The following is a 14913-nucleotide window of genomic DNA, read 5'->3' on the forward strand; positions in this document are numbered from 1 at the left end:
CCTGTAGAGAAATACATTGAATGATCAACCATCATTTTCCCGTCATTTATTGATCCTATTCAACACATCAAGAGATCTAACTCTTCTTTTTGGCTACACCAACAGTTCTTCCTTTACGGCCAGTAGTCTTGGTGTGCTGGCCACGGACGCGGAGACTAGAAAGGAAGGAAAGGTACAATCAGGTTACTTGATCTTTTACTGTATTGGTGTTTTGTTGTGGTTGGTTGATTAGTCTTAGATATGCTTACATATTACTTGCAGTGACTTATTCTTAGCCATGGAAGAAATCTATTTTTTTTAAATGTGAGAAGAATACTGCCTTTGACCTTATTCTTTCTATGTTTCAGTTGACTTTATACCATAAAAGATCAAAGTAAAAATATTACCAAGTGAAAGTTAGTAACAATAAGGTACAGAACAGGAAGCAGCTCTTATTTATTAAGTTCAAAATAAATGTCATATAAAATATGCCATTGTCTATACCATAATTACCCAAGTATAAGCCACACTTTTTTTCAATCCTAACTGACCTTCAAAATTAGAGTGCGTCTTATATGCGGAATGCAACTTTTTATAATTTGGATGGAACAAAGTTGAAGCGGATGATGATTTTCAAACGTTAGACAATGCCAAAGGTAAATGACACTCACCCAGTTGTTCTTGGAAAAACTTTGGTTTTAATTTTATTGAATCATTCACTAACCTACGGCAAATTGGCTTTTTGCAGCATTTCTTTCTGGAATTGCTGTAGCGTGCAATGCAAGTTTAAACATGTGAATATATCTTTTTTTTAACTATTTTGAGCTCAAAATTCTGGGTGCCTCTTCTGTATATGCTGGTGCGTCTTATACTCGGGTAAATACGGAAAATTTCTTGGCAACAAAAAGAACTAATAACTGTAAGAGATTGTGACTCAAGAAACCTACACTTCTGATGTACAAGTGTTAAGATGTTTCTGTAATTTCTATGGCAAGCAATGTGTAGTTGCAAGGAGCTCACCCCCAGTAGTGTCTCAAGCCACGATGGGCACGGATCTTCTTCAGTCTCTCCAGGTCTTCACGCATTTTGTTGTCAAGACCGTTGGCCAGGATCTAAGCAAAGAGATGAAAAGTCAATTATCTTACGAAACCCTATCTACTGTAATAGAAAATGCAGCACTAATGTACATGCTCAAAGGGAAAGCTGAGATTTCAGAGATTTCTCCCGTTGGCACAAAAAATGAACAGGCAAAAGATGCCCAACATGGACAAGGAACTGATAGAAACAAACAGGAGAAAATGTCTGCTAGCAGGGTTGTTTGAGTCCTGGTTTGTATACATGTTTTCATCTTTCATGCTCTATAAGAGTTCAAAAAAAGTTTTTTTTCTAACATCAGTAAAGGGTTTTTTAAGTTGAATGGAGTAAGCCATAACTGAGCAGCCAGCAGTCAAAGGAATAGGATAGCCCACCGAGAGTACTTGTCATCTTTGTGGTCCTTCTAGGATAATAGGATAACCCACCTGAGAGTACTTGCCATCCTTGTGGTCCTTCTGTCTGTTGAGGAACCAGTCAGGGATCTTGTACTGACGAGGGTTCTGCATGATGGTGACAACACGCTCCACCTCATCCTCAGTCAGTTCACCAGCACGCTTGTTCATGTCAATGTCTGCCTTCTTGCAGACAATGTTGGCATAGCGTCGACCAACACCCTAGATTATAAAGTTGGATGATTAGTTAAGGTAATACCGGAGGTTATCGTTTAGGCTGGAAATCGGCTAAAAGTATTTCCATACCAAAGATTGTACTAAAATATTAATCGTCGCCAATTTTCAAGAAATTCCTCCCCTTATTATGCTTGAAAAAGCGAATTTAAAATCGGGGTTTTTGCGCGAATCCATGAAATGTGAGCTTCAAAACATGGGCAAAGCACAACAGGGATTGGGAGTAACACCTAGTTCACACTTTGTTATGTCCAGCAAACATCAAATCACTTCAAGTTCATATGCAAATTTTTGTCATTCGCCTAGCCGCTCAAGTTTCACTCGAGCTTCTACAAGTATAGCACTCAAACCAAAGAAGGATTTTCGCTTTTATGGGTTCATTCGAATCATTTCACAGACCTTTTAACTTCACCACTGTCTGAAATAAACCCAATAAACAATCGAAACCCGCATCTTCCCGCTAGGAAGCTCAGAGGACAAGACTTCCGAGCCTAGGTCATTTTTCAGTTTGCGTGGTTCAAAGCCAAATCGTAGTCCAGCCAAAACACCACAAACTTGACGAAGCGAATTGCAGAACTGCAATTCTATGTGTTCCTTTAATCTGTCCGTTTGTTTTCGATGTACAATAATAAGAGGCCTTGTGTCACTCGATACATGTCTCATGCTGCGAACTGAGCAAACCATCCATTCGCACCTCAAGTCAGTTTCCCGCAAAACAAAGCATGCTGTAGCTCGACCATGTAAGGTTTATAGACCCATATAGAGAGAAAAATAAGGCTTATTACCGCTGTTTCAGTTTCACAGGCTCACGAACATGCGGACACAACAGACTACGAACGAAGATGCAATTCCTGAAAGATTTCAGCGAAAAAACTCGCTTGTATCGCCTGAAGAAGCATCACCATCTGTACCAGCTATCTTTCTCGTACAGCCCATGAGAGGATCGTTTTAATGAAAAATGAGGGAAAATAGTGAAAAGACATTAGAGTTCAAGCGGGATTCTATGAGCGAAATCTAACTTTTGGAGTGTCACAGTGGAGATTTTGCCGTGTCTCGAGAAGTACACTGCCTCTAGTCTGGTGAGAATGAATTATCTGCCCACTAATAGTCTGTTGTATGGATGGAGGCTTCTCATTTTTGTGATAAGACCTGTATCATGATATTTATTTTGGCTAAATCAGGCCGGCGTGAATTCAATAATTTGATTTACTGCGCATATGTGTTTTGTTTTCTGCTCAAGCGAATTTGCAAAACTTATGAAAACTCCCAGGGAGAAGGCCGAAACATACGTGCTATTATCCCAGGAGCGAATGGGTTAATCTGATGAGCACATTGGTCATTTCGGTTAGACCATCAACAATCAAATGGCCAGTCGTTTCAATTGCATCCAGCACCCTTCCAAGTGTTTTAAATGCCTTTCCAGTTCATGTGATTTTTTCTATAAACAACTTACAAGCCACATGCAAACAACGCCAGTATTGTTGGCAATGAGAGCCACTATGAAGTAGTTCACTAACATTTCCTTTTATTCGGGTGGTCAGCCCAGCAAGGCAAAAACAGTGATGCTGGCTAATGCGAGCGTTGTTTGCACAGGGCAACTTATGGAAACAAGGCTTATGATGTAACATGGTACCTTTTAGCACAGTATAATACACATCCGACACAAAATTGAGCCGCATGTAACTCAAACACACAAATATTGGTTTAAGCTGTAATTAGGTCAATTCACCAAAATAGTGTAATTTCTCTGCTAACTTGAACTGTTTCTCAATAAAGTCTAGCTGTTATCACTGTACTTTCTTTTTTTTGTATGTATCCCAACTTGGGACAATTCCTTTCACAATTGATAACTCAACTTTGGTGAGCCTTTTTTTTTAACAAATAGTACTCACTGTCTGTGAAAACTACACAATCGTTTTCAACTGATCACATGAACCTGTATAATAGAAGATCTATAATAGAGGATCTATAATAGAAGATCGATAGGTTGCCAACAGATAGAGGTTTTAAAGGAAATAGTATGTAAAAAGAGTTGTGTTCTTCTGTTATTTACCTTAATGGAGGTCATGGCGAACATAATTTTCTGTTTTCCATCGATGTTCGTGTTAAGAACACGAAGAATGTGTTGAAACTTTTCTGGGATGACCAGCGACTGCACAATAAATCGCACAAAATGTTACATCCTGAATAACATAATCGCTTAACTATTCAAAAGATAACATATTTGCGAATCATGAATCAAATATAAATACGTTCATGGAACGAAAGCATTTATATGACTCGAAACTTCTGTGTTTTCAATACCTCGAGCTTTTGCCATAAATGGCATTCAAAAAACTATATTACTCGGAATATATACGGAATAGTAATCATTACTTTCAAAAACCGACTTAAATTGGAAATTTATGTAGGTTTTAGAACGATGGAAACGGATTCTTGTCTCCATCTTTCCTGAAATTCGAATACTCACCATGATGGCGGCCGAAAGAGATCGCTGGCAAGGGATCACGGGAATTTATTTATTATTGTGCGCCTGCGATATACGCTCTATGTTCTGCGGCCTAGTGTAACCACCAGGAAGCCCGTAAGGCCAACCTCGTTCCCAGGGTCTTCTGGGTAATTTTCAATATGGCGTCTAGCTGAAGAAGACCCTGGCGGAGGCTGACCCATTTCCACAGGTAGACCGACTCTAGCATATTTCGAGTATGTACAAAGATCCAATATGGCGGACGGCAAGGGAGAAACGAATTCGTGGAAGGAGGTTAAAATGCTACGTTTCTGAAATGATCAAATCTAAGACATCCTGAAACTCAAAATTGTACGTCGTTGATTTAGGCAAGTTTCATCGAACATCTGAACTTTACTTATTTTTTTTCATGTCAAGGTCCCTTACAAGCAAAGCTGACAAAACAGGCTTGGCTTTTAGTTTATTTCATGTTGGTATTGTTGCCGCTCCTCTCTCTCTGCCGTCGCAAAAAAGAACAAAATATGGATAAACTACTTCTACTGTACTAGAAGTTTCTAATAGAAAGTGAATGCTCGGAAGACGGGACGAACATGTTCCAGTAGAGGGGTTCTCGAAAAAGACCGCTGATCAGCATGAAATCAAAATACAAATCAGCCGACTGGGAAGCCTGTGGTGTGGACACGAAAAATTGCATCCACTATATGAAACTCGCGCATGCGCTAAAAAGACCGCTGATCTGCATGAAATAAAAATACAAATCAACCGACTGGGAAGCCTGTGGCGTGGACACCAAAAATCATGTGCGATACCATTAGACTTGCTCTCCGGTCGCTGCGCTCCCTCTACTGTTTTCCCGTCATATTTTTATAGCCGTTAGAAAACCGAAGCATCTTTCGTTATAAACATCAAAATGTGATTATTTACGGCTTTTGCAATTTCATTTAATCCAGGAAAGCTAAAAGTACTTATTTGAATTTTTTTTTTGGTATTTTTGTGTGTGTGTGCCCCCTCCCTTGTAGTACCATGTAGGGAATAAACGAACAAGATGATATGCATGGGTTGTTGACTTTATTATTATTTGGTGGCTCCTAGAAGAGCCTTTGTTTTGTTTTCTTGATATGGCTCCTAGAAAAGGTGTTGAGTTTTGTCTGAGAATGTTCAAGGAAGTCCCATGCCTAGCTGTTTCTTGTGCTTGCAGATCCATCCATGAAGAGAATCCATATCCAGATCTGCAAGTGATGTGATCTGGATATCCTTGAAATGGCTATGGGCTCTTGCATGAACTGGCTGAAATGGCCGAAGTTTTCTCAAATCCCGGACCATCCCTTGCTCATCTGCTTCCGAACTCACGGTGGAATGGCGAGAAGAAATGTGTAGGTGGATTTTTTGGTCAAAATTATCCAAAATGGCCTTGACGCCAGCTGCTGCCTTAGAGGCTCTGACCATGGCCTTCTCTGTCTTGTTAGCCCCAATGCTCTTAATGATGTTCTTGCTCGTCTTGTTACAGATTTCTTGTGCTGCATCACAGGCGATGTTCCTCCCTCTCCCACCAGACCAGTTCACGAATCGTCCCTATTTGACGCGATGTGCGGTTTCCTCTGACAGGAGAGCCTGGAAATAAAGGATTGTAAAAATGTTAGCATTATGGGGCTCTAAAAAGTGGTTGACTCCCTGCTGGAAAGGTAGCTTGCAAAGGAAGCCCTATAAAACAGTGATATTATAGACATGGAAAGGAAGAAAAGTCAAAACACATTTATTTTGACCCGCAATTACTCTATGTAAAGCAAATAAGAAACATTTTTTTTTTACTTTGACTTTGAAATAAAAATAGCAAGAGACTGCCAAATAGAGAATGACTTCTTTACATATTGTTGCTTTATAGTGGTTTAACTGTATCTTAAATTGATGATAAGGGTAATATGAGGCAGGGGTTTTATTAACTTTCATAGTAGGCGGTGGAGATGGGTAAGTAAGGGGTGGAATTCATTTTATTTTATCAGTTAAAATTTAAAAAAGTTGCTGCCGCTCGGTGCAAAATATGAAAACCCTTTGAGGTCCTTAATTTCATCAATAATTATTACATAAAGCCAATCAATTGTTTCAAAAGTTTTTTCCAGATGTCCTTAGGGCCGCTATGGTTCAACTTTAATATTCTTAAAAATATCAATAAGACATTACCTCTAATTGTGCAATACTGGTGAGCATTTTCACAGCATACTTGGAGTAGCTGCTTTGACTGCGGAAGTAGAGGAGTAGTCGCTTGTTGTTGATGTGCTCCCATTCGATTCCTCGAAATCAAGTGAACGGGCTGACCGACAAAGAACAGATTGACGAATAGTACCAGCCTTTTTAGACGTTTGAGGAGGTGGTGAAAACTCCTCCAGACGTTTGTTCTGTTCTTTTCCCTCGTAATCCATCGTTATCTAGATTTATAGTTCTTGCCGCACTCACCAAGATACAGATGAAACCGCACGAACTCTGCCTATAGCGGCTACAAGTTTCCAACTTATGAAACTGGCGCCAAAGTGCTATTTATACGCAAGTATCGGATCAAAAAAGAACCAATCATAGGTGTTTTAGTTATAAAATGTCCAATCGAAAAGTTCCCCGTTCAAGTCGGACCCCTGCGGAAACAGATTGAGGATTCGCGCACTACAGTGAAGGAAGAAAAATACTCCTCTCTAAAGCTTACCAACAACGCGTATGTGCTTGTGTCGTGGATGAAGCTCATCTCATTGGAGAATGGGGGGCAGAATTTAGGAAGGACTTTGTTAGACTGTCACAATTACGATTAAATTTTTTCCGCATCTCAAATGATTTGCCTAACAGCTACAGCTCCAAAAGAAACTATTGTCTTCTTGGAAAGGTCTCTTTCATTAGACACCCCTGGGGTTATTGTAGCCAATCTCGACAGGCCAAACATCTCCTTGTACAAAAAGAAGCGGACGCCTACCAATCTAGGCTCAGAGGGATATGACGAAATTCTAGTACCTATAGCAAAACAGCTTTTAAAGGAACTTGATAGCTTTCCACTTAACGTGATTTGCACTGAAATGGTGTGGTTATGCTTATAAACTTTTTCAAGATATTCTGGGAGATAGATTGTATTATCCTGAAGGCCACCCCATATACCGGAAAACTGCTTGGTTGCGCATTACCATGCTCCTAAGACGGATAACATGAAGTCAGTTATTTTAGATTAGCTAACAGGTACCAAGCAATGCAAAACTATTCGTGTTGTATTTGCTACTGTGGCTATTGGACTAGGAGTCAATATCCCTAAAGTGAGGCAGGTTATACACCTTGATGTACCGAGAACAATAGAAGCCTATTTATTAATGCTTAATAACAAACTTCAATGGTGATCTGACATGTAGTCATACAGACAGTGGGTTGTGAGATAATATTTCTTGAAACTAACCTCTTTCAACCACACCGCTTCCCGAACATCCGTAAAGGCTGAATGGGAAAAACATAGACTAAAATAGAGAGTTAAATACAATTGCAAGCCAATTTGCCTGCCCGGCACAAGAATTTCTCTTAATGAGTTTCAGGATGTCTTGAAATGAAGATTTGATCATTTCAGAAACGTAGCATTTTAACCTCCTTCCACGAATTCGTTTCTCCCTTGCCGTCCGCCATATTGGATCTTTGTACATACTCGAAATACTCTAGAGTCGGTCTACCTGTGGAAATGGGTCAGCCTCCGCCAGGGTTGCTTCTTCAGCTAGACGCCATATTGAAAATTACCCAGAAGACACTGGGAACGAGGTTGCCGTAAGTCTGCATTGCGCAGGGTCTTCTGGGTAGTTTTCAATATGGCGTCGTCCGGGCGCCAAATTTCCACAGGTAGACTAGCCTACGTGTAGCCGCTGACTCGCGAAAATATCATCTCGTAGCGTCTACGCAACGCCGGCGATAATCGTGTTCCGTGACGCCATTGTAATAAATTTGAATAAATTAATTTTGACATCTATGCATGGCTTTTCTCTTATTCGGCGCGCGAAACACGTTCAGGTTTCGTCCTGTAAAACAAACATTTTGATAAAAACCTAGCCATTTTGGACAGAACTTTGGAAAATAACTAAATTAACGAAATTGCTTGGTAAATGAAAGACTTTTCGTAGAAAGACATCGACATCATCGTTCAAAAAGGAGAGAAAGCCTTCTCTTGTTCTTTTTGTGTGGTTTCTCTATCCCAAATAACGTTGACACATCTCTAAGGCTGAACTTAGGACAGATTTATCGCGATAAATTAGGTGGGAGAGTGGGAGAGTCGTATTATTTTTCTCCATATTTGAACCGCTCGATAAACTCACATCGTAAGCAGCGGGAACCTATAATTTCAACTTCTGATCTGGGCCAATCAAAATATCCAAGAGAAAGTTACTAAGTCAGTGGCCAATTAGAGACTATTATAGGTTTTCCGGTGAAAGCCGTGACGTCACGGAACACGATTATCGCCGCCGTTGCGTAGACGCTACGAGAGGATTTCGCGAGTCAGCGGCTACACGTAGGCTACAGGTAGACCGGCTGCAGTATTTATCATATCTTGTATACTTACTTGCCTATAGTCCAGTCAATCTACGTCAAAAAAGGGGCCAGCACCGGACTAATTGCAACACAAGGTTTTTTTAACGGTTTCTTGCACAATAAGTATCCCTCTATAACATACTAAAAGTCTAAAGAAATCGGCAAGGTTTGTATTAAAAGCCACACTTCCCAAATCATGGAAATCACGAAAAAAATACATATTTTAGAAAAAAGGAATTTATACCACTATAGATTACTAGAGATATATATTTCTACCTTTAAGGATAGAAATCAACGCTATTTGAAGTAGTTAAGTTATAATGTGTGAAATGCGTACGAAATTTTATAGGTCTTGTCACCACCACTTTGATATCGCCGACATTTCGTTATCATAAATAATTATACGTGACGAAAACAGGTTCTCATACAAATAGTGCGAAATGCCTCTTAATAATAATAATAATAATGTCATTGTAGTATAAAATAAGAAAGTATATGGACACACTACTTATAATATAATCATTCTCGTGGTATCATTTTTTCGTGAAAATAGATTCTTTAATGTTGAAATTTTTTATAATTTCTTTAAGATTAAGACCCTGTTACAGGTTCTTAAACTCTAGGTTCTTACTCGTGGGTGCAGATTAAATCCATGGAATCCGTGACTTCAATTGAAAGGGAATTATTACACGATGACCCTTTGTATTGGCCGTAGGGCGAACACGCTAGATTGTCCATGCGGCAGGAGCACTAAACGTGCTGCAGTCCTGGAGGTCTCTCAAGATCTGTTAAGGGTTCACCCTGTCGTTGACCAACATCTAGGCTCAGATCTCAGACCGCCTTTCTTTCGCCTTTCCATTGGTTGACTTTTTAGAATACTGGAACTTGGAACTGTGGAACATGGCTGCTGCTGCTGAAGTTGAGGATTTTGTGGTTCTCTTAGCTCTGTTCTGTTAACAGCTGCCTGTGCGCAGATGTAGGGTGAGGACACAAGCTTCTTGAATGATGCCCCCTTTCCTAACCGTAGTCATGGAAGGTGGTATCACAACCAAATAGCGCATGGATAAAAAGCAAAAAATAAACTGATAAATATAAATAACATTTAAACTTTTCCCTAGATAAATGTCATGGGCTTCCATATGAAATTATCGTCACCAACAGGAACGGTAATGCTAATCGTGTGGACGATTTCGCCGCAGCTTTCCATATAAACATTCGAAACTCCGATACTTCATAGAGCTTCCGTGTCCATTGTGCCACAACTGCTTACCCTCAGGTACTTGCTCAACATTTGAATAGATTTCTGCTTGTTTTTCTTTTTTGCCAAAAAAACCTCTTTCTTCATAGGGACCGCCATGTTTAAAAAAGAACATAAAGGAGGCTCCTTACCTTTTTTTCATGACCTCTGTGAAGAAGCCATCGGCGTTACCAATCAAAACACCATGAAATAATTACAGCAGGGGTTTAACCTTCGTAAAATAATGTGTCGACTTCCTTGGGCTAGGGTATTCAGTATAGAAGAGAATCTCCATCCAATACATACTGTAGCACGGTAGATGGTGTTTTGGTATCAATCCAATGTGGACCAAATGACCTCGGCCAAAACAGGCTTCTGCATCATAAGAGTTTCGCAATACTCGAGGAAAACTTCAGACTCAAAGGAGAAATGTTGTTCAATTTCTTCTGGGGATGAGCTAGAATTGAGCGCTAAAACGACAGCTGTAACATGTACGACGTCATTGTCAATGGGAACAGTCGATTGCGAGGTTGTGTTATCTGCTTTCAAGATCCCTTCTCGGTCACTTTAGCGGTATCAACATTAACTGCGCTGTCGGCGTAAACAGTGTAGAGTCTTGAAAAAAAGGCAATCTTTCCACAGAACTTTCAGAAGTGTCTAAAAGGGTTGAATGTCTACAAGCATCGTAATGGTGACAAAATTAATATTTTTACCAATGTTTTTACAGGATAAGCCCCTTTAACTCCATCTGATATCACTGTGGTCCTGCATTTAAAACCACACTTAATAATTATAATTGAAAGCAGGGTTGCGGAAAGATAACAATAAACTTGAGATTGACGCCATTTAAATCAAACAAACTCAAATTAATGATAATAATAACATGTTGTGGTTGATTCTCTTTCTAAATACCCGTAAAGATAGCTAGTAGAAACCTGTGGATTTTGCCAAAAATAGATAAGCTATATCACATAACGTTGTTTCTTATCCAGATCGAGTAGAAATATATATTGTTATCATTTATAGTGGCATAAATTTGATTTTTTTAATGTATGTATATTTTTCGTGATTTTTATTATTTGGGATCCCTGTGTTTTTTCATACACGGGGAAATTCGTTGCGGTTTTTCGGGGTGTTTGCGTGCTCCGATTTTTTCAGACTTTTAGTATGTTATAAAAGGAGACTTAATAAATACAAAAACGTTGAACAACTTTGTGTTTCAATTAGTCCGATCTAAACCGTAGATTGACTAGGCTACTAGCCTCCAACCAGTTTACGGAACAGATGCTCATTTGCATAAGCCACGGTCCGGCGTCCTCGATTCCATGCGACGCCATTTTAAGTCATCGTTTCACACGGATGAGATAACTTATCAAGCTTTCTACCTAGCTAAATAAACCCAACCCTGTACTTGAGCACAAACTTTAAAACATTTTAAAATTTAACGTGAGCAACTTTTCTAGCCAAATGCTTTAAAATTTTTTTCAGGAAACGCACTAAAAATATTAATATGGTGGAAGATAGCTTCTGAGGAGAGATGCGACCGAACAGTGCATTTGGGGGTTTGAGTTAGAAGGCTGTTTTACTCAAAGTTTTAAAGCTGGTCGCCAAACTTCGTAAATCATTCACATTAACATGATCATTTCTTAGAAATCTTGAAGATCGGACGTATTTGGTTCTTTCCTTTACTAAAATTTATCGCATTATTGTTCACAACAACACACAAAAATTTCAGTTGCGCATTACACCTTTCTGGTCGTTTAAAGCTTCTATTTAAAATTATAAAATTAATTGTCATTGATGACCTTTTAGTTGGCTCACGGAGGTTTACCTTTAATGCTGCATACAGTTGATGTAGCATAGGCTGTCTGATTTGCAACCATAGCTAAAAATGCGTCTTCTAACCTTTTTTTTCACTAACCTCTCTCGATTTTACCCGCTTTAATCTGACAAATTAGGGACTATGGGTCACATGACAGTTTGATGACTCTTGTCATTGGGAACCTATTTTGCGAGTATTTTTTTTTGGGGTTCCTAATATCAATCATTGTTCATATGTTTAGATTTTGATTCGATTTAATCGCTTTGCTTAAAAGCTGATAAAACAACTTTCATAAATTAAACAGCCTACACTATCATATCAATGGCATTTTCCTTCTTCAGGCGGAGTACCAAAAGTAATGTTTCTAGCTTCAAAAAGGCTTAAGAGGTATCTTTCGCTGATTTTCTACCCTCTCTCTCGGTGTCTTACCCCCATGATAATGCGAAGAGGAAATTTACAATAAAAATCATGCTCGATTCATTAGCATAACATATCTAGGACGTGAATAAAATTATATTTTGAGTGTTTTATTCGTTTTCATTTTCTAAATTGTACCTCATCCTAAAGAGTAATGCTCACGCATAATAATAAAATTTTATTTAGTTCAAATGAACAAAATTTTGGGAAAAAAAGTTTATTTTTAACGCAGTTGCCATGCTGGAATGCACGGTCACTTGTTCATTTCATTCTTTTGCTATTTACGCACGCTTTTACGGCTAGAACAAAGATTTAGTCGAGTGAATGACACACTTTTGAATTTATCCTCCTATTTTTTAACGCGTTAGGATCTGCAGCCCATCTTTCACACACCGAGAGTTTATTAGTTGGAGATTCATATATTGTACCAAGAGAGCATAAGATAAGAGAGGGACACTTTGGTATTACCCGCGCGCCATGTCGATTCCGAATCCGGCTATTTTTAGTAACCACCACCCCACCACTTCGCGTGAGGATTTGCTCCTTTTATTTTGTCCTACTCCCCCGCGGGTTGCGTGTTGTTGTTTTGCCAACTCGATAGGAATGAAAAGAGATCATGTAAAATAACTCGGAAGAAGAAAACAAGTCTAACTTAAGTTACCAACATTGGCAAATATACTCACAGAAAGCTAAATCCCTGAATAGTTTGACTGTTTTGTTTGTCTGAGCGGCGAAGTCAAGTGAGAAAGAAAAAACCGACGAGCGATAAAATGGCTGTGATACTGCGTTTGATTCAAATCCCGACTCCAGCTTGTATAATAACAACATAATAATATAATATATAATAATAACAACATCAAAGAAGTACAGAAGTATCTACCTCTTTATTTTCTCACTTTTACAAAAGCTCAGATACTTCAGCTTGCTGGCTTTGATTATCACAAAAATGCATTCCCTCGCTACAAGGAAGCTGATAGTTTTATGAAATGTATTTTTCTTTGATTCCTTCTCAATTCACCGGAATATTCACAAAAATCAATATTATAACTTATAGATTTCGTTTGACCATTAGGAAGATAATGAATGTTGAGAAACCACGGAGAAGCAGCAAGTTAGAGCAAAAACGGTGATTGAAGCACGAGGTTTTCCGCTCTTGATTTTGAATGAAGTCTCGTTTTTGGAAATCTTGCAATCCTCGAAGTACTACATCCCCTTAGCAAACCGCAACTGCCCGTATCCTTGATGCTTGAATAAAATTTTCGATGGTATTTGTGCAAATAGGGTGTTTTTTTTCGGTCTCGAGTCACAAAACAGCGGCAAACAACAAGATGTAAATTCCAAAGCGCGGGGGTAGGGTGAGTAGAAATGCTCACGCGCAGTGGTGGGGTGGTGGTTACTAAAAATAGCCGGATTCGGAATCGACATGGCGCGCGGGTAATACCAAAGTGTCCCTCTCTTATCTTATGCTCTCTTGATTGTACATGATTTTCATAAAACGAGTCTATGACAAGGTGTACCAAAAATGTTTTTAGAAGCAAACATAATTATTTGCTGTTGTTGCATGTCTATGCTATTAAAGGGCTTATTGCTCTTAATAAAGGGTGCTACGGAAATCAGACCTCCCAGACAAATTCCTGAAGGAATTCTTATCAAACGTCCAATACAAACTTTTCAACGATTTCCACGCCATTTCGAGATATTTAGAATATAATTCCATGCGTGCTTTGCAGTTTGGAGACGGTGAAACCATGCAAGCTCGTAATCGGGGTGTCTACAAAACGAAGACCTAAAACCTGTGACTCCAAAAGCTACGACCCCCAAAATATTGCTTTAATTTGGCCTACCTTGTTTCCCAAAATGGCTACACAGCGTGAAAGTTTCATGTGGAATCAGTGATGAGATAATTAGCTAGTTCAATTTGTTTTTGTTTTTTAATTGGAAAATAGGGAAAAGAACTACTTGTGTTTCCAGATGGTCGTTTCTTAAAACGCCGATAAACTCAGAAACCCGGAAAGTCACCCACTAAACTTATCCTGGGTGTTTCTTCATGTTCTAGTTGTGTCGAGTAGAAAGTTTTAATCACAGAGAAAACCATTCCACTGCCCGGTAAAGTAAAAGATGGGCCAATCAAGGCTAACATCATTTTATTTTATGATAATTCCAACTAACCAATCAGGTTTCATCTCTGTCAAATGATTTAGCTATCATTTAGCTGTCAAAGTGGCCTAAAAATATGTTTTGCGAATTAGAAGTTTTTCTACAAAATGAGACTATATTTACTTGATCTTTGTCTTTCTTTCGAATGCCGATGCCACAGCAATGTTTTGGGTGCAAGTTGTCTACAGACATCGACAAAATTAGGATTTCAATAACTATTTAGCCAATCTATCCATAAACTTTGGGAATTATTATTTACTTGTCGGGAACGCGTATCGGAACGCTACGCTAAAGCTTTGGTTTGATAAACGCGCCAGACTCGTACCCAGTCGTTATTTGCTGTTGCGGGGACATCCACAGGAATTCTGAAGCGGAGACAAAAAAAAATAACGACTAGCAGATTACAGATCCAAGATAGCGGACGAAATCGGCGAGCAAATGTTACGAATTTTCACAGACGAAGAAAGACCTATCCATATGTAACATTTAGAGCTATACATGTTAGAGCCTGCGCGATGCGCTTCAAACGGTTACTTTGTCAGCGCATGCTCTGTAACTTTAAGTGTTGTCCACCATCTTG

General features: G+C 39.1%; 1 protein-coding gene and 3 long non-coding RNA genes across 4 annotated transcripts; 2 read left to right on the forward strand and 2 right to left on the reverse strand.

Annotated features, from left to right (window-relative positions):
* Positions 1-31: 31 nt before the first annotated feature.
* LOC5508386 (40S ribosomal protein S18) lies at positions 32-4306 on the reverse strand. Its single transcript, XM_001628947.3, has 5 exons — positions 4171-4306; positions 3754-3852; positions 1500-1688; positions 1000-1091; positions 32-155 (listed from the first exon to the last, which is right to left on the reverse strand). Exons 1-5 carry the CDS (start codon positions 4171-4173, stop codon positions 77-79), a joined length of 462 nt encoding a protein of 153 aa, XP_001628997.1. The 5' UTR covers positions 4174-4306; the 3' UTR covers positions 32-76.
* Positions 4276-6013, forward strand: LOC125570154. The gene is made up of 3 exons (XR_007312530.1): positions 4276-4378; positions 5366-5540; positions 5675-6013. It is a non-coding gene; the product is annotated as an uncharacterized LOC125570154 (long non-coding RNA).
* On the forward strand, positions 4402-4672 carry LOC125570155. The gene is made up of 2 exons (XR_007312532.1): positions 4402-4518; positions 4585-4672. It is a non-coding gene; the product is annotated as an uncharacterized LOC125570155 (long non-coding RNA).
* Positions 6014-9233: 3220 nt separating the features above from the next.
* Positions 9234-11206, reverse strand: LOC125570286. Its single transcript, XR_007312643.1, has 2 exons — positions 10090-11206; positions 9234-9717 (listed from the first exon to the last, which is right to left on the reverse strand). It is a non-coding gene; the product is annotated as an uncharacterized LOC125570286 (long non-coding RNA).
* Positions 11207-14913: the final 3707 nt, after the last annotated feature.

This window comes from Nematostella vectensis, chromosome 8 (assembly GCF_932526225.1).
Source record: "Nematostella vectensis chromosome 8, jaNemVect1.1, whole genome shotgun sequence".
NCBI lineage: Eukaryota > Metazoa > Cnidaria > Anthozoa > Actiniaria > Edwardsiidae > Nematostella > Nematostella vectensis.

Bases quoted from the DNA above. Each gene is read 5' to 3' on its own strand.
- LOC5508386 (XM_001628947.3), bottom strand. The intron at 1,689-3,753 runs GTAAATAACAGA...TTTATAATCTAG, and splicing joins TCGCCATGACCTCCATTAAG to GGTGTTGGTCGACGCTATGC. The intron at 1,092-1,499 runs GTGGGTTATCCT...CTCTTTGCTTAG, and splicing joins AGGATGGCAAGTACTCTCAG to ATCCTGGCCAACGGTCTTGA.